The 18,982-nt window shown below is 59.1% G+C and overlaps 1 protein-coding gene and 1 non-coding gene across 3 annotated transcripts; one reads left to right on the forward strand and one right to left on the reverse strand.

The window, feature by feature from the left end:
• Positions 1-1,405: 1,405 nt before the first annotated feature.
• LOC122469671 lies at positions 1,406-1,512 on the forward strand. Its single transcript, XR_006293566.1, has one exon. It is a non-coding gene; the product is annotated as a U6 spliceosomal RNA (small nuclear RNA).
• A 5,005-nt stretch (positions 1,513-6,517) lies between these two features.
• SKOR1 (SKI family transcriptional corepressor 1) lies at positions 6,518-15,348 on the reverse strand. 2 transcript variants are annotated; one of them, XM_043555084.1, is made up of 9 exons: positions 15,192-15,348; positions 12,767-14,969; positions 11,560-11,650; positions 10,517-10,624; positions 9,925-9,996; positions 8,491-8,565; positions 8,177-8,251; positions 7,598-7,663; positions 6,518-7,064 (listed from the first exon to the last, which is right to left on the reverse strand). In XM_043555084.1, the coding sequence occupies exons 1-9, from the start codon at positions 15,296-15,298 to the stop codon at positions 6,970-6,972; spliced, it is 2,892 nt and encodes a 963-aa protein (XP_043411019.1). In that variant the 5' UTR covers positions 15,299-15,348; the 3' UTR covers positions 6,518-6,969. The 2 variants fall into 2 exon arrangements, with proteins under 2 accessions (XP_043411019.1, XP_043411018.1); XM_043555083.1 differs by lacking the exon at positions 15,192-15,348 and having other exon boundaries at positions 12,767-14,995.
• Positions 15,349-18,982: the final 3,634 nt, after the last annotated feature.

Below are 18,982 nucleotides of genomic sequence, written 5' to 3' on the forward strand. Positions count from 1 at the left end.
CTGAGTCAGGCTCACAACGCTGAGCCACAGCATGACCGGGAGCACCACCTACCTCCACAGTGGCTTCTCCTGCCTGAAGGACTTGCCCAGATGGGTGACATTGACTCAGGTAGCTCCCAGGTCATCTTCTGCCTGGCACTGTCTGTCAGGTCCTCTCAGGGTTGCATCCGTATGGAGCGACAGTTCAAATGTCCCCTTCCCTCCTGCCCACCTTCATTCCCCAGTCACTGTCTAAACCCCATGTTCTTCCCTTCTAGTCCCTCTCAGCACTGAGAATGCTCTTCCACGTTTGCTTGGCTCCCTCGCTGGAACCGAACGGCCACAGCAACACAAACCACTTCTTGTTGGCCCTGCAGCCCCGGCGCTGACGTCACAGATGCTTGCTGTGTGGTGAGGGAACTAGGGCAGGAAGGAAAGTCTGAGCCGATAAGGCCTTGGGAGCATTGTCCAAAAGGGAAGGCCGCACTCCTGGTCCCAAATCTTTCCTCGCTCGAGTTCCACTGTGAAGAGGAAAAGATCGGTTTTTGAAACCAGACTTGCCTGCAAATCCCAACTTCTTTCACGACTGGCAGGCTAATTTTGGCCTTGATTAACCAACTAGAGCTTGTTTTCTAACGTGGAAATTGAGGGGAAGGACACGGGTCAGCTAAGGGGCCCGGCCCAGTGCTGGACCAAAGCCTGGCGACCTTTCCCGGTCTGCCACACCTCGAGTCACACTACGCAAAGCGTTGGCCCCAAGCGGACGCTCACCCCCTTGCCCTTGGCTTCAAGCACGGGGCGCAGGGCCCGACCACCCCAGGGGAAGCAGCGGCGCACCGTGAACCACTCCTCCGTGCTGCGGCCCCGGGCCACCCTGCCCGGCCCATTCCGGTGCACGACCGTCGTTTCCAGCTCTCGCCAGGGTCACGGGTCCTGCCGCGGGGACGGCCCGACCCGATTTCTGTGGGGCCCCCGTGCGCATCACCGCCTCTTGTCCCCCAAAATGTGCTGGCGCCGCGCACGCGCCGCCCGTGTAGTTTCGGGGACACCGTGCCGCCCGGTTTTCGGTGGAACCCCGCGTGCGACCCCTGGGGGCCCAGCTGGGACGGCGGGGAAGAGGAGCGCGGCCGCGCGCGCTACGTGACCGAGTGTGAGGCTCGCGCCCTCCGGGGGCGCGCAGAGGTCGCGCGGGCCGAGGGCCAATTTCCCATGGTCCCTTAATTTGCATATACAACGTTGGAGGGTTAGAGAAATAATTAGAGTTCATTTCGCTGTAATCACAAAGATACAATTACGTGTGTACGAGATACACAAGGTCATACGTCTTCAAAATTTAGTTTTTTCTTAGTAGTGCAGTGTGGTCACCATAACTGTAAAAGTCTTCGCATTCTCTGCTTTATATACCCTCAGAGCGCGCTCACATGTCGTGCTCGCTTCGGCAGCACATATACTAAAATTGGAACGATACAGAGAAGATTAGCATGGCCCCTGCGCAAGGATGACACGCAAATTCGTGAAGCGTTCCATATTTTGTACCTGAGCTTATCCCTCCCTTGCAAACACTTTTCACTTACAGGTTCTTTTGTTTCACACAAAGGAAACTGTAGTCCCAGGAGATGGAATAAGAGGAGGTGGGGCACAGTCAGAATCTCTCTTTGTCATGCTTTTTATGTCTGACCCCAGTCTTCGATCTTTTCCATCTTGCCTCTGCTTCCCCTTGCACTATCCTGAGTTCCATGGTACCTTAACACTTAAAGTAACGGTCTTGCCAAAGTGGACCCACTTCAGGTCCAAAACAGAACAGGAACTTAGGGCTGTGATAGACAAGGTGACTCTAACAGGAACGCGCAACAAGACTCACCATGCTGCCTCTGAATCAAAAAAAATAATGCCCGCTCCTTAAGGTCTACCGTGTGCCAGGAGCCTCACCAATACCCGGGTTTCGTATTCCTGACAGCCCTGCCTTGTGAGTATTATTGTCACCATTTTACAGGAGTCACTGAGAGGCAAAGCAACCTGGGCATGATCATGTAACCAGTAAGTGGCTGCGGCAAGGCCTGCTAAGACCTTTGGAGGCACAGGCCCTAAAAAGATTGGGACCCTGCCCCCGCGCAATGAATGCAAGAACCACAGTCCTAATTAGTAAGATTAGTAAGAAAAGTCCAATAAATTTCAGATTTCCTGCGATGACTTTATCAATGGTTTTGAAATATCTCCCCCCCCCCCCCAGGAGAAAAATGTTGGTCCACATGTTTTGCTGATGCCTGAGCACACACGTAGTCGGCCCAGCGGTCTCTGCAGCCTCTGGGAGAGCAGCGCACAGATCCCAGGCTCTGTGCTCCCCACAGATAGGGCAGGCAGCAGCCGCCAAGCCCCTGAGCCCCCCCAGGGCAGAGGCGGGTCCTCTCCCGGTGGGCGCTCAGGCTGCGAAGCAGCGTTCCATCAGGGATCCATTTCTGTTCCCTTCAGTGGAGGTGAAATGATCCTTTCCAGGTAACAGCCGAGAATAGCGGTCTGTGGGACCTCTCACTGCACCTTCTCCTCGGCTCACAGCCTCCAGTGCATGGAGTTGGAGGGCAAGCTTTGGTTTTCCTTTCTCTCCTCAAACATGCCTGGTTCTTAGGAAGAACTTGGGCAATTGGGTGAGTAGTTTTCAATGTCTCCTTCTGGGATGCCAAACAAGGAAAGGACCAATGTTGGTGTGACTCTTCTTCTAAAGAAACTATTCCTCTTGGTCTGACCCGTTGTGTTGGAGCAGAAAAGAGGAAAGACAGGCAATTCTTAGTCCTGGAAAAGTCAGACACCTGGCTGACTTTCCTGGCTCCGCACCGTTCTATGAAGTAAAACTTCTACTCCTGTTACACATGAGGAAGTTGAGGCACAGAGACATTCAACAACTTGCCCAATGTCACACGACTAGTAAATGGCAGAGAAGGGCTTGAAGCCCAGGAAATCTGGCTATAGAGCTTGTGCTCTTAACCAAACACTATGTCACCTTTGAAGATAGAGAGGGAGAGATAAAGCTGTTTAGAATCAATGGAAAGAGAACACAGGTCCAGTTCTGCTTTTGTCGGTGTTCCGAATTCAAGGACAGGAGTTGTATTTTTGCAAAGGATCAAGGCTCTACCTTAGATCCAAGGAGGTGGAGTAGTGGACAGTGGGGGAACTGCACCCTCTTTGGGACACAGCTGAAAAAGGAAGAAAGTTTTCCTAGGCCGACAATCTCTTACCAGACACCTGCCCCCCTCCCCAAATAATCCTCCTGAGTAAGGATCATCTGACCACTAAACGTGTGCTTAATTAATATTAGGCAAATGAACTTAATCGTCTCCCAAGAGCTGTAGTCCAGAAGCACCTAGGGACTCCTCCCCTCAGACATATCCAGCATCCTGATAAACCGCAAAGTTGGAACCGCTTCATTTAGACATCTGTTGAGCTACTTTGGGGCACTGGGTGCTGTGTTGGAGATCACAAGGAAAAGCAAGATGTGGCCCCTGTTGCCAGGGTACTTACAGTCCTATGGGGAACACACACACACAACCTAGGATAATTCAGAGAGGGGAGCACACGCTTAGCTTCAGGAACCAAGTGCCACAGGAATGCAGAAGTCAGTCTAAGGAATCCGGGGGTCTGCCAGCTGTTTTTTTGCAGACAGGTTACCAGATTTGCAGGATGCATGGAGGCGGGATTTCTCCCGGGGGGGGGAGGGGGGGGGGCGACTCTCCACCAGGGCCTACAGCTTAATCCTGGATTTTCTAGGAAAGGTGAGGATAGAGACTGTAAGCAGCATCTCCTTATGAGTATTTGGAAGTTCCTTCGCTGAAAAAAGGTGGTCTGAGGTCGAGGGGGCATCTTTACCTGGTACTTTATCCACAGACCCAGAACTCCGGAGCCAGACCCCCTGTGGGTACTTCCCGGAGTCACGGGTGTGAAACCAGACACCTCGGAAGAACACTCAGGTCGAAGTTCTGTGCTCCATAGCCCGCTGGCAATTCCCGAAACCCCACTTTTTCTCCCAAAGACGACGCTCCCTAGTCTAGGGCCTTCGGACGTTGGCTGCAATGCCTAAAATGTGTCGCAAGGTGGCAACGTTGTGGCGAGAAATAGACTTTTTAAAAATCCTGGGTTTCTGGTTTTTTTTTTCAAAGCATATTTTCCCTATTAATGTTTCATTTAACTTAATTAGAATCTGGTAAACTAATTAAAGCAGCTACGAGCCCCGCAATCAGCAATAATTCGTATAATTATTGATAATTACATCCATACCAATCGTTTGGTTATTAACATTTGGGGGAGAACAAACCACTTCTGAAGGGACGAGGAACCCAAGAGGGTTTTTTGCGACAAAGCTTTCTGGGTCGGATCCGCCTACACCTCCAGTCTGCAGAGATTCCGGCCCAGATGGGGCGCCCTTTGGCGAACCCCTGCTGCCTACGGCTTTTTTCTCTACTTTGGGGAATTCGTTAAGGGAAGGTGAAAAGGAGTATTTGCTAGGCTTCTCTGCGTGGGCCGCGGCCACGGAACTTCCTGCCTGGGTAGCAACTGTAATTCCCACTTTATAGAGCAGGCCGTGCCGCTTCCAAAGGCGTGGTCACGCCAAGGGGGTGCAGTCTCGTGCTCTCCCCAACACCTGCACTGTTCTGCGCGTCCCAGCACCGCTCGGCCCTGGACGCAGTCACTTCCTCACTTCCTCTCGCGACCTGTTTCGCCGTTGGTGCGGCGGAGAACTGATCGGGTTGGTTCCACCCAAAGGAAACCTTCCCGATCCCCGGAGGGTCCCTGCTAGGAGATCTCGCGTCCCGAGGTGACTTCTTCCCTCGACGACACCTCACAGTTTAGCCGCTGCCCTCACCGCCATTATCTCTCTCATGTCCTGTGTCTAACCCTCCGAATGTCTCGGGACTGGGGTCCTGAGAGCCCTAGCGCAGGGGGCTCCGGGGACCGGCTTCCTGCCTCCGCAGCGCGCCGGGGGGTGGGGGGGGCCTCCTCTCCCACGCCCCTTCCAGGCGGCGGGCAGCGCGCTCCCTGCTCACCGGCCCGCCACGGGCCCTCCAGACGACCTGCTACCAAACTTCCCGACCGGCGCAGCGCAGGGCTCCCAGGCCCGAGGGGCTAGCCCGGCGGCGGGGGACCGGAGGAGTGCACTGAGACTCCAGGGATGTCGGAGGGCGGAGTCCGCGGGGCGCTGGACCGGGCTGGGGACCCGCGGCCCTGCGCCCCGCTTCCCTCCCAGAGCTCTTCCGCGCGCGCCGGGGTGAGAGGCCTGAATACTATTTTACGCGGGCCAAAACGGAGGCCTAGAAGGATGAAGGGAGCGACACAGAGCCCTTAGTCCTCAGCCGAGGTGGTGAAACTGGAAGCCAGGGCTGAATGAGCCCCACGACGGTGCGCTTTCCCTCTCCAGGCACACTCTTCTCCCCCTCAAAAAAAGTGCGGGGCAGTTTCCATCCTTTATCTGTAGCCTAACCAGCAGGTGCGCTGTGGAAACTGAGGCCCACGGGAGGCGTGCGGCAAGGTGAGGCCTCATCAACAGCGGCCAGGAAGCAACCCACCGCCGTCACACGCACCCTGACACCGCCCCATCCCCCAGTCGAGACCACCTGACTCCAGCGCAGGCGGGCGTTGCCTGGCTCCTTGGGCTCCTCCAGGTCCGCGCACCCTCTCGGGCCCAAATGGACAGAACATTAAAAACCGCCAGGGCTCCCTCCGTTAGGGTAGCGGAGGGGCAGGCAGGAGGATATCTGTGTGCTTCCAGGCTTGCCCAGACGAAGTCTCCCCGCCCCGCCCCGCCTCGCGCCAGCGCTCCAGGGCCAGGCCTGCGGTGTCCGCGCGCCCTGGCAATTCTGAAGGAACCTGGGCTTCCGGGCAGGGTGCCGGGCAAACTCCCAGGAAGTGTCCGGTCTCTGACCGCGCTGGAAAGGACTTCCTCGTTGGGGCAGGTGTGGAAGTGGGCGCGAGTAAACCCTCGGCCCTTGAGGGAGCTCCAGGGAAGAGTCTGAGACCCTGGCACCCAGGAGCCTCCTGTAGTCCTCTCACCCCTCCTCGAAAGGCTCCAGGGAGGGTCCCAAACGTGGGGAGAGGGTGGCCTGTGGGGCAACCTGGGTGTATCTGAAGGACTGGTGGAGAGGTCGGGGAGTTCGCTGCTGCCTACCTGAGCCGTGCGATTCTCAGCCCCCGCGCTCCAAGACTCGCGCCGCCGGCGGTCTTCAAGCCCCACCTGTTGCCCACCCCTCAGCCCGCCTCCGCCCACCCTCCCCACCCCGTACTCCCACCTCCACAACCCCAGGAAGTGACAGATTTTTTTTTTTTTTTATTAAAAACAAAAGTCACGGATACAGGGTGGTCTCCCCAAACAGGCTCAAGGTGGTCTCCATCTCGTGAGTCAGTTGTCGCCCTTTTTAAAGTGCTGTTACATCAAGAGGTTACAAGAAAAAATAGACAAAACAAAACCCAAAGGGGAATGCAAAACGGGACTGGAAGCAGGTCCAGGAGAAGGAAGCAAAGTAACTTACAGCATAAATAAAACCGAACCCAATACTGAACCAAGAGAGACTCACAGTACATTTATATCCATTGCACATAGCCACTTTGTCATTAGGAACAAGTTTCAGAAGTGGACGGGACGGGGGGAGGGGGGGAGCGCGGGGCCAGCGCCGGCGAAGTTGCTACATTGTGTACACAACTGGGGGTCCGAGGCTGTATGGGGTGGGGGGAGGCCCCCTTACCCCTTTCTTACCCCCTTCGGTCCATTTAACCCCATGAGGTCCGATGCCCTGGAGTTCAACCGTGGGGCGAGGTGGTATTTACACTTGGAAACGGAGAAGGGGCCCTGGGCCGAGGCGCCCGGAAGGAGGGCGGGCGGGCGGGAGGCTGTATTTACATCGGTCGTGTCCGAATGGCTTGTTCCTCGCTCTCGGCCGCCGCGGCCGCGGGTATTTACAAGAAGAGAGCAGCATGGCTTGAGGGCGCGTGGGCGCGGCCGGGCCGGCCCTAGGGCAACAGCGGGGGCTTGAAGGAGCAGTTGCCAGTGCAATGGCGGGGCGTCAGCATCTTGCAGGAGAAGTGGTGCAGGGCGTCGTGGGCTTCTGGAGAGACAGTCAGGCGGGCAAAGCTGGGCACCTCTCCTGCCTAGCCTCGCCGGGGAGGCCTACCCTCTTAGTCCACTCGCCTCCTCCCCTGCCATCCCAGGTCTCACCCACCCCCTCCCGGCTCAGGGGTTATCAAGTGAGCGGATCAGAAAAAGGTAGGAGGCTAGGAGTGAGAACCTGCGGTGGTTTAGAACCACTGCTCGGGTTCAATAGCCCCATTATACAGAAGAGGAAACTGAGGCACAGAAAGAGGGAAGTCAATCTGCCCACAGCCAGATTTGGATCCCTCGGCAGATTTCCCAATGTCCAGGGCTCAAGGGGCTCTTTCTCCCTATTCTATCGTTCTAGAATTATTTCCACATTAAAACAAAACAAAACAAAACAAAAATCCCATTTCCCTCCTTTCAGGTAGACCTGGCCTTCCCCTCTCACTAGCCCCGCCATTTACTTTTTCATTCATTCACTCACTCATTCATTCACTGGCACAGCCAGAGCCTGGCAACCCTATCTTTGTTCCCCGGCTTCCGCACCTTTTAATTTCTGCTGGATAGCATAGCGCGCCTTCCGCTCTTGATCGAGTTCGTTACACAGAGTGTCTGGAAGACATGGGGAGGGGCCAGTGAAGAAATGAGACCACCCTCCAGCCGGCCGGGGTCACAGCCTGGGCCTCACCCTCTCCCCAGCGCTCAGCCCCCTCGAAAAAACAAATCCAGGGGACCGAGGGAGGGAGCATCAGTGCTCCAAACTGCAGCCTGGCGGAGGGAGGAAATGGCCTGGGATGGCGCTTAAAGGCAGACGGATCTAACCAAAATTAAAGCAAACTTAGGCATTACTTCCCAGGTAATTTTACGCCTCGATTTTTAATTTAGAAACCATGGAAATTGCCGCGATAAGAAGTTCAATCACTCCATGTAATGATGCCTGCAAGCCGTTTGCTGGGCTCGCTTGCCATTCTGAGGCTAATCAGAGTATACAAAGGATATTAAATAAAAAAAATAATTGTTAAATTACCTTCAATTTAAATCCAAATGACTGAGCCAACATTGCGGCTCCTGCCAGACGAGAGGCAGTTACGGCCCGTGCGCGCGCTCACCTGACTCCCGTCTTACCTCTGACAATTTGCAGCTGTTGTACCATTTCTTCTCGATAAGCCAATTCCCTCTTCATTTGATCCTGAAAATTATCTGTGCAAATTGATTAAGTGAGAGCTGTTAGGCACAGCCCCCTCCCTCGGCCCCATTTCCCCACTCCCCTCCCCCACCCCCACCCCTTCGGTCTGCGGCCTAGCGGGAAACCCTGGAAAAGGAGGGTTCCGCGGCTCAGGCAGGACGCGCAGCCGCAGCTGCCAGTCCTGGGGTCCGGGGGCGTGCAGGAAGAAAGCTCTGGCGCTGAGGTGGGGTGAGGTGGGCCAGGAAGGGGGTACCTTTGAGACTCTGAAATTCTCGCTCCAGCTTCTTGCGGAGCTCCATTTGCTCCAGGAGCAGTTTTTGCAATTCGTCTGCGAAGGGCCGAGAGTGTGAGGTAAAGGAGGGTGTGCGGGACTCAGGACCCCCTCCCCAAGGTGCTGCAGGTCCCGCCCTGGCCAAGAGCCCTGAGATGGGAGTGGCGGAGTGGTGGGGTCCGGAGGCAGAGGCCCTCCGCACTGTTTTCCCATTTGCTTCCAAAGAATCTGGACGATGAAAAAGAGCCAGGAGCTAGGTTGCCCAGGAGAATTAAATTCAGGTTTTGGGCTTCTAGGCTCTGGCTCCAGGCGCTAACCAGCATGGCATCTGCTTTAAGTTGTTCCAAACTCCCAAACCTTAGAAGCTGGCCCAGGACTTGATTTACCCCTCCAAATGACACACCCCATTCCTCCCTTCAACAATACAGAGCTGGGTGAATCTTGTCAAGGACTTGGTCCCCTGCCCTGGAAAAATACATATTTTCACAACAGTTTGTTCACAATTTCAGGGGGTCTCAGGACCCCAAATCCATACTAAGGGCCCTCATATAAAGCACCAATGATTTGAAAGTAATTGCATAGCCTGTTAAATGTGTAACCAGGAAGAGTGGAAGACCACCACTGCTTTCCCCCCCTTCCTACATCAGTTTCCAAGGCCATCCCTGGACTGTTCGAGGGCAGGGTGGTGGATAGCGGGTGGATGTGGAAGGCACCGTTAGTGCCCTCAGAGCTAGCTACAGAGGAATGGCAGGGGCTGCCCTGACCAAGGAGCTATTGGTATCCAAGTTCTCCCTGTGGGGGAGGCTCTCTGAGAAATCCCACCCCTAGCAGGTGCTGAGGAAACACAAACGTGGGAGGTAGCAGAGCAAAGTGGGGTTAGAGGCTCCCATCTTCTGTGCCTCAAGCCACATGCTCCCCCATTGCAGATGAAGCAGCTACCCCAGGATCCCACTCCAAAAACATGCTCCATCCCCACCCCATTTAGGGTGTATTGAGGTGGGGCCAGAACGCCTTAATTCCAGGAAAAAATTAACCTCTCAGACTCCTAAAATAAATGCCTCTTTGCAATCTTGCTTTTCAGAAAAAGTCCTGTGTTCCAGTGAGGTTGGGAGACCCACATTACCCTATCTGATTGTCATATGCATCAGGTTCTGAGAATTATTAGTCATTTCTCTTTTTTGCTGGGTTCTTCAGACAGGCTAGCCTCAGGAACACAAACTTCTAATGAACTTCTAGGGGTTTGGTTCACTCTCCCCACCCCATACCTCTGTGCCAGGATAATGTGTCCAGAGGATTATCCTTTGCACTCAATGAAAACGGATTCCCCAAGAGCCCTGTCTTCCCATGCACTCCCTTACAAGAAGGGTTCATCTCCCCGAAGCACAGCATACCCCCATTTCACAGATTTAACCTCACCTCTGGCCAGGTTCTCGATATCTTTCTCCACTAGCTGAGTTCCTGTGACATCCAAGGTGAGCGCATCTTCACCTGGGATACAAGGGCAGGTAAGAGGGGTTCTCTCCTGGGAGAGGCCTTGGGAGGGGAAGGATGAGCTTTCCCGGAACCGAGCTAAGTCAGGGAGCTACTACAGACCTTCTACCTTTAGAAGAGTCAGTTACAGGCATCCAGTATTACCTACCTTCCAAGCTATCATTTTAAAGGTGACCCACTGAAGGAGAGTGCACCCAGGGAAGGGAGGCTATCTTAGGGCAGGAAGTATATACCCTTTGACCTGCTTCATGTGGGTGACGGTGTCTCTCATTTCCTTTTAGTACACCCCCTTCCCTTCCCCCAGAAGAGCCCCAAACCCACTAAGGAGGAAAGCCCTGGCCTGCACCTTGCGGGCGCGCTGTTTAAATATGTATCTGCCAGTCGCACAAGGGGACCAGCAGCCGCTTACGTTTGATCGAAAGCCTTCCTCAAAAGCCAAGCCCAAACCTGTGTAAACCTGGGAGACCTGGGCCCCGGCTTCCGGGTGGGGTTGGTGCGTGAGAGTCCTAGGGCTCACCTCGGTCTGTATTTGCGGGACTTGGCTGGGAGATACTCCTTTGGTCTGGATAGGATTTCCTCGTTTCCAAATCGTCGGCGGTCGAGTGATTGTCTTCCTTATCTGGTTCTTAAAGGCAATAAACCGAGTTTCAAGGAGAAGCAAAGAAACCGTGACCCCGATACGGCCAGAGCTGCTACGGTCGGGGCGCCCGAGCCCTAATTAAAAGCGTTGTGGCCGCCGCTGCTTCCCGGCTGTGCGCCTGGGCTTGCACCCTCAGGCTTTGGGCCGGGCACCCCCTCCCCCGCGCGCGGTCTGCTCATCCCGCGCTCCACGCCCCCTCCCCAGCCCCTCGGAAAAGAACAAGACGAGCAGCCGAGCCCACCAGGGACGAGCGACCTACATCGCGCGCAGATACTGGGGCACCGCGAGCGCGCGTGGCCGCCGGGTCTGCCCGCGCCGCCCCCGCCGAGAACGCGGCCCAGGCTGCGAGCCGCGCGGGGTGGCGGCGGGGGAGACATCCTTTCGTGTTCGGCCTGCCCGGATTTCCGAGGCCCTCAGCCCCTCCTCTTCGAGCCACAGGGGCCCGGCGCATTTGCAGGTCTCCCCCCGGGTTGGGTCGCAGCCACCGCGGGCTCTTCGCAGGTATCCAAGCTCGCAGCCAAGCTCCCGCACCCTCCGCCCTAACCTGGTTTGACCACAGAGGACCTCGAGGCCCCAAAAACTTGGCGAATAAACGAGAGGACTGGAAAGAGGTGCCAGGCGTGGTTTTAAAAAGGATTTTATGAGGTGTCTGTGAGCGTGTGTTGTGTGGTGGACAGGGAGGTTTGTTGTTAAGTGACCAAACGATGGAAGTTGTTAGTTCTCGCTTAGCTTCCTTTCCCTTTCTTTCTTTTTCTTTCCCTCTCCCTGTTTTTCTCGCTTCCTCTGCCTCTCTTTTTCTCCTCTCGTCTTCCCTCGCAGCAGCACCCCCCCCACACACACACACACAGCCCTGTCCCTCCGCCCGCGGTCCCCGCGTCACATTGGCCAGCGACCTCGGCAGGGGGGCTGAGGGGCGTTACCGTGGGCCTCGGGGGTGCAGAGGTAGGAGGCCGCGGGCCCCAGCGCCGCTGCCGCGCTCTTCACGTGCTCGTCCCGCTCTGGCGCGTACACCTGCGGCGGCCGAAAATGACAGGCGGTTAGGGGTGGGCTTGTAGCGGCTCAGGGTCCCCCAGCCCTGGCCGCGGCCGAGGGGGAGCCCTGAGAGGGAGGCGGAGGTCAGCTAGCCCGTGGGCCCCGAGGGCCCTGGGCGGCTGTGACGCACGCGGCGCAGCCTGGCGCCCTCGGAGGCCACAGCAACGTTGTAGTTTCAGGGTAATTATTAGCGCCCTCGAGAAAATTATCAGAAAGACAAAGCGGCTCTCAAGACAAGAGCTGTCCAAAGCCGCCCCCCCCCCACCTTTTGCCCACCTCCTTTTCGGCCTCTTCCCACCAGCCCACGCCCAGTCCCCGCATAAATGACGCTTTTTGCATCCAGCTAATGATTCGTGTTTTAATAGACCCAATGGAAATAAACGTACAGGTGTGTGCACCCACTTTCAAAAGGCCAACGACTTCGGCTTAGTTGCACAGCTTCGACCCGAACCCATGGTTCAGACAACTTGAGAGCCCCTCTCCCGCCCTGCACGCCATCTCGACAGCTGCTACCAAATGAACCCTGCGGTTCCCCAGGCCGGAGTTCAAAGGGACTCAGAAAACTACAAGTTGAGGTAGAGGAATATTCCGGAACCCCGCACTGCTGGGGCCCGGCTTGAGGGAGAGACGGTTCTCTCCTCTCCTCACCAGCCCCTTCGTCCCCGGGACTCTGATCTCCATCTGGGCGAGTGTGCCACGGCCCGGCCTCGCAAGCGCTTTTCTCTGGCTTTGGGTCCCTTTTTCTGCTCCCCGTTCTTTCCCCAGATCCCTTTTATTTCTGTGTTACTGAGGTCCCGGCCTGTCTCTGCGCCCCCCCCCCCCGCCCCCGCTCCCAATCAACAAAAACACTGCACACTCGTTTCTCAGGCCTGTCTCCCCCACCTCCGGATTTTCTGAAACCCTCACTCACGGGGGCGAGGGGGTCCCAACAAGTTCCACAGCGCTGGGCCTACTCAGAGCGGCTGGGGCCTACCGCTCGCACACCCGCTCAGAACATAATCCCCGTCCCTAACTTGTCCAGTGCCTGCCCCACATCCCGAAGGTGCCGAGGGGTAAGCGGGGAGGCGCCACCAGCAAGGCGGGCGCGGGGCTCACCTTGGCCGGTGCGGGGCCCCCCAGCGGCCCGCAAGGCTCTCGCAGCTCATAGCCGCCGCTCGGCGGGCTCCTCTCAGGTCTCCGCACCACGTCGTCGGCAGCCAGGTCCCCAAATGTTGACCTGCTGGCTGCGGGCAGCCCCGGGCGGCGCCGGGAGCGGGGGCTGCCGCCATCGGGGGAGTCTGTGGGACCGTCGGCGCCCGAGGAGGTGGTAGACGGGGGCCCTACGGGCTGGTCCGCGTCCTGGCCGCCTGCCGTGCTGGGCGCACTGGGTGCTCCGGGATCCGCCTCGTCCAGAGCGCCCTCATCCTCGGGGAAGCGGTTGGACTCCACGTCCACCTCGGGCTCGTCAGCAGTGTCCACGTCGGGCGAGGCGGAGTGGTAGCTGGAGCTGCCCTCGCTCAGAAAGTCTGGGCTCACGTAACCGCCGCCGGACCCTGCGCCCGGCCCTGGCCCACGAGCCGGCCCGGCGCCATACGCGTCGCGGGCGCTACCGTAGAGCTTGGCGATGCTCTCGGCGTCTTTGACCACCGGTCGGAAGGCCGACACGTAGGAGCCTTTGCGTGCAGGCGGAGGAGGCGGGGGCAGTGGGGCCAGGGGCGGCGGCAGCGCCTCGTCGGCGCCGTCCTCGTCCAGCGGCCCGCGGGACAGCGCGCTCGGGCAGCGCTCCTCTGAGCCCAGGCCGCCCTCCTTGGCCGGCTCGGCACCGTCCAGGGACTCGGGGCCGCCGCCGCCGGCAGCCGCCGCCGCCGCCGCGGCCGCCGCCGCTACAGCGGCCGCCACCGCCTTGGCTTGGCTCTGCGCGGCTGGATAGGGCGGTACCGGGAGGCTGCCTGCCGCCGGCCAGAACATGGGAAACGTCGGGTACACGGTGGCTGCGGCGGCCGCTGCAGCCACGGCCGCTGCGTCCTTGGCTGCCCCAGAGGGCTGGTGACCCCAGAACATGGCGCCGCCACCAGGGCCAGGGCCTGCCCCTGGGGGCAAATGGCCGGATCCTGGCCCGCCCGCGCCTCCGCCAGTGCCCGCGCCTGTGCCGCTCCCGGTGCCTGGACCGCCCTTGGGCTCGCCCGCACCTAGCACCGGGTCGTCCTTTTTGGGGCAGAGGCCGAAGGCCGTGGGGAAGCCATAGGGGTGAGGGAAAAGCGGCGGGGGCAGTTTCTGCAAGAGGCCAAAGCCCTTGCTGGGCACTGGGATCACTGGGTAGCTGCGAACGCCGGCGCCGCCACCAGGCCCTCCAGGGCCCGCCGGGCCGCCGGCTCCCGCCGCTAGACCAAGTCCCCGCTGCGGATGGGTAGGAGGCGGCCCAGGAGGTCCGGTAGCCTCGTCTTCGCCGCAGCGCAGGCTTTTGTGGGGCGGCGGGCCTGGGGCCATCTCTGCGCCACACCCGGGGCCGCCCCCGCCGCCAGCACCGCCCTTCCCCTGCCCACCCGACCCGCCATTAGCACCGCCGCCGCCGCCTCCTTGCAGCGAGAAAGTCCGCTTGCGCGTGCCGCCATTGAACATGGCCTTGACGTCCTCCCAAGCGTGGCTCAGTTCATCTGTGGCCAACTTGTCACTGAGTTTGAGGTGACGGCGCCACGAGTTGAAGTTAGCGGCGTCGGGCTGCGTATACTTGGCGTCGGGTGTGCGGTGCGAGTGGAAGATGAACTTGTTAGGCGAGAAATACATGCTGCAGTAGCCGCACTTGATGCACTTGGCACGCGAGCTGTTGTAACGCGCAGGGATGAAGCTGCCACGCGAGCCCCACGCGCACTCGTGCACCACATCGAAGGCGAAGTTCTCGGGCAGCTTGGGTGGCTTGTGCTCGCCCAGGAACGACTTGCACAGGCGTTCGGCCTCGCGCTTCGTGATCATACCGCAGCGGCGCGAGGAGATCGGCATGGCCCCGGCCCGACGCAGAATCTCCAGTTGCACGGGCGTGCACTGCACGCACGTGATGCCCAGGGCCACACGGCGGTTGTGGATCTCATTGTAGCTGTAGTTCTTGAGGAGAGTGTTGGAGATCTGTGCCAGGCACAGGCGTTCCTGGCCGTCGATGACCAGAGACACGATAGGCACCCCGTACAGCGACGTCTCGCCCACCTGGTTGGGTTTGAGAGCGCTGGAGCCTGAGTAGGGTTGCAGCTCCTGCTTCGAGTTGGGTGAGGAGTTGCCCTCGCGCCCCGGCCCCAGCTGAGTGGTGAGAGCCTCCATGCCGCCGCTCCTATGAAACAGAGAAAGTAGAGAGCAGTTGAGCCATTTTCAGCGCCACCGTAGCTCGGGCCCGCCCAGCTGGGCGCGCCGAGTTGGGCGCGCGGAGAAACTTGGCCACGGGGAGTCCAAGCTCATTCTCCCCCTGGACGGGAGCCTTTTGTTATTCAGACGCGCGCTGGCGCCACAACAAAAGCCCCTGGGGTTTGGGGGGAGAAGAAGGGGTAATTGAGACCTCAGGATTGCCCCGGAAGCTCGGAACCCAATTTTGTTTTCGGATTGTGCAGGAAGTGGGGCCCAGAGACGGAGAGTGACTTGCCCAAGGCCACACAGCAAAGCCATTGCCTAACCCAGGGTTCGTAACGTCCAGATCCTTGAGCCTTTGGCTACCCTTGATGCCTGCCCTACCCGCCCGGGTCCTGAAGCCCGGACTTCGGGGACAGGCTGCCCCTCTGCTCAGTCGCGCATGCACGCGGGCGGGCGGGGAAGACGCAGGGAGGGGTACGGACCGGGGGAGGGGCGGTCACTGCCCCTCTCCAGACAGCAGGGGGCGGGGGGGGGGTGGGCAAGGAGAAGGAGGAGGGTCTCGAGGCCGTGGCGGGGGCGGGGGGTGGGGAGGGAGAAGAGGCTGAGGCGACCGCTGTTCGCGGTGCTGAACCCGACTCTCAAAAGCATGCTGTGCGCGCCCAGCCCCAGGGCTGCCCCCACCGCACCCAGTTCCGTGCGGAGCAGGCTCCCTGGGATAACAGCACTGGTTTCCACAAACCCGAGCTTCTTCTCTCACGCCCGGAGCCTCGCCTTCGTTGAGCAGAAAGGTTCCGGTTGGATATACACACCGTTTTCTTTCCAGCCATCAGTGGGACCAGGGTCACGCAGTTCCTATCCACATTTTCTGCATTTTTAGCTGCGTTCCAGACCAAAGCTGGTTTCCATCCGGGTCAGCGCGTGGGGACAGAGAGGTTCTCAGGGAAGTTTCTCAGGAGCCACTTCGCTTCTAACCGCCCACTCCCTAAGTTTTCCTCCTTCAGATTTGCCTTTTCTGCTCAGGCCAAATGCAGTCTCTTCTGGCTCTGGGCTTCCTCTGGGGGGGGGGGGGTCGTCTCCTCTCTGAGTATACTTCAAGCCGGGCTGTCCCGGTTCATATGGGTTGAATGGGAATCCTTGCTGGTGTCCGAAGCCACAAAGCTTCAGGTCAAAAGTTGCTGCCGGTCCCGTGCTTTGATCTCTGGCCCAGGAAGGGAGGCAGAGCCTCCCCCGTGGACCTCAGTAGCGAGAGGACCCACGGACTGATGCTTGGGGCCCTCTATGTCGCCTGGCCCAGCCACGTGTCCTCAGACACCGAAGTCTCCCATCCGGCCCTTGGCTGCAGGCACTCCTGAGGCCCAGGCAGCCCACCCCTGAGGGCTCCTCCCCTAAACTCGTCAGGAAAGGCAAATCCATTTTCAGAGGGGCAGCTCCAGGCAGACTGGGGATCCGAGTTCAAAAGCCTTCATCGAAGACACTGGGATCTTCTGTCTGTGTCTCTCCCTCTGTTTGTTTAGGTGTCCCTCATCTGTCGATCTTATCTGTCCCTGAGCTGTCTGTCTCTCCCAGCTCGCTCCTCTTTCTCCCATCTGTCTTCATACCTTCTTCAAGTATCAAGCTATTTATCTGCTATCTGTCTGTTTCATCCTTATCTCCGCGTATCGAATTGAAACAAGTTGACCCTCCTTTCGCGTTGAAGTGCCTTGTAACATCTTAGGAGGTAAAAAGACTGTCCTAACTCCCCGACTGAGGGGTCCGCAAGGCAAGCCCAATAACCCCCTGAACAGCTCTCAGGCGGGCTGGGGAGGTGACTAGGGCTCCGCGGCTCTGGGAAATGACGATGTCTTCTCGGTTTCCCGAAATCGGCAAGTGTGTCCTGCCCGCATGCAGTGAACGGAGCGCCTCAGAGCAGAGCGCGTCCTCCCCAAGCTGAGGGTCTGGGGGCCCCGCGAGGTTTTCCCGAGTGGAGGGGGCTCTGGGCCCCAGAACCAGAGGAAGGGGGAGTCTTAGGAAAGGAACCGAATTTCGAGGGCCAGAGCGGAAAGCCCGGGCAATGAGCTGTACGCAGCGACAAGGAGCAGCCGCCAGGGCTGCTTGCGGAGCCCTCTCCGGCTCCTGGGGCTTGAAGGGGTGAGCTTGGAGAGGGCGACGAGGCGGGAGGCGGACAGCAGTGGGAGTGAGGCGATGGAGTCTTTAGGTATAATAATAAAAACAACCTCCACAAGAACCCAAATACGAACTAACGAAAAAAGCTGTAGGGGTAGGGCGCGGGGGCGGCGGGTGACCGGACGCTGGTACTCACCGTGCGGCGGCGGCTGGAGCCGGGCGAGCGGTGAGAGGAGGTGCGCGGCGGGCGGAGCGGCGGGCGGGAGTCCGGGATCCGCCGGGCTCTCCGGGTGACGGCGCGGCCCCTCCCCGCGCGCGCGCACAGCCGCGCTCCCGGGCTCCTCGCGCTCACACCCGCGGCCCCGCTGGCCCCTCCCGCGCGACGCCCGCTTTCAGCAGGCGCGGGACGCCAGGGCCCCTGGCGCGAAGATGTGTGCCCTGCGCCGCTGCCCCCGAGGCCCCGGACGGGCCCGGAGCGGAGGCCGAAGCCTGGAGCGCATGGCGCGGCGACGGGCACGGCGCGGTCACAGCCTGAGGAGCGAGGCCGGCGCGGGGCGGGCGCGCCTGACAGCTGCGAGCCGGGGCGCCACACCCACCGCCCGCGCAGTCTCTCGCGCCCTCCCGGGGTCCTCTAGCCCGCGGGCCACGCGCCGCGCCCGCCGCCTCCTGCAGCTCCCGGGCCTGCGCGCCCCAGGTAAGCGGCCGCACACCTGCGCCCTGCGCCCGGCACCTGCGGCCCACGCTCGCCAAAGGGGACAGGATGGAGGAAGGGCCCGCAAAGTTTGCCTCCAAGGATGAAGTGGGAAGGGCCCAGCACTCCTCGCCTAGGGACCAGGAGCTCTCTGGGCCAAGGCTGGATGATGGGGCTAAGGAAGGCTCTGAAGGAAGGGGAGTGGGGAAGGGCATCACTTTTGGGCCAAAGCAGTGGAGCCCGAGATTGGCCCTGGGGAGCCAGTGGGGTAACCAGCGGCCAGTTGGGGAAGAGATAAGGGTGTAGGCTATGGAGGGGGCAGAGGGGGAAACCAACTTCCCCACTGCCTCTGACTTGGTTGGAAGGCGTCAGGACAGCTCCAGCCTGGGGAGGAACGACTCCTTCAATGAGCAGTGGACTAGGGAATTGGATTTGCCCCCTCCCGCCCCTGCCTTGATTGCCTCCACCAAAAGCGACCTGCCCAGGGCAGGAACTAAGTCATAGCTTGGAGTTACCTGGGGTAAACTATTTTCTAGGTGGCTGCTAGAATACTCTCTAGCTCTCCTGCTAACTCAGTTTCCCGGTGGTAGGGGTTTAGCTCCCTGACGCTACAGATGCCCCTTGGCATCTTCTTTCTTTCCAAAGCTCCATTTATCTCCACCCCTCTCTCCCTCTGCCTGTCGGTTTCTGTCTTCACTATTCTTTCCCCCCACTACCCCTTTGGGTCACCGTATTCTCCCTTTCAATCTCTGTCTCTACTTCATTTGGGTTACCAGTCTCACTCCTTCCCTGTTTGTTCATACCCGGGCGCCCCCTCACCCCCCCCCCCCCATGGCATTAACTGTCCTTAATGGACACGTTAATTAAACTGTAATTAATCATACTGTCCAGCCTAAGTTTGAACAATTACCCTAATCAAACAGAAGTTAATAATGGCAGCGATGGCCCGGGGCGCGGCGGGCCGCCCGGGCAGGGGGCGCAGCGGCCACTGCGGCTACCGACGTTGGCAGCAGCGGCTAACGCAGCCCGTCCTTGGAACCCAAACGGCGCCATAAATCTTCCGCGGCCAGCGGCGCGGGGTCGCCCTCTCCCCCGCCCACTCGTTTTCCTTTTCGCTCTGGGTTACGGGCCCTCTCCCCTCCTGCAGTCCGCTTCCTCCGGGGTTCGTCACTCCTTCTCCACTTCTCGAGCTTTTTTCTTCTCCC

The sequence above is a fragment of the Prionailurus bengalensis genome, chromosome B3, assembly GCF_016509475.1.
Source record: "Prionailurus bengalensis isolate Pbe53 chromosome B3, Fcat_Pben_1.1_paternal_pri, whole genome shotgun sequence".
In the NCBI taxonomy this organism is placed as follows: domain Eukaryota; kingdom Metazoa; phylum Chordata; class Mammalia; order Carnivora; family Felidae; genus Prionailurus; species Prionailurus bengalensis.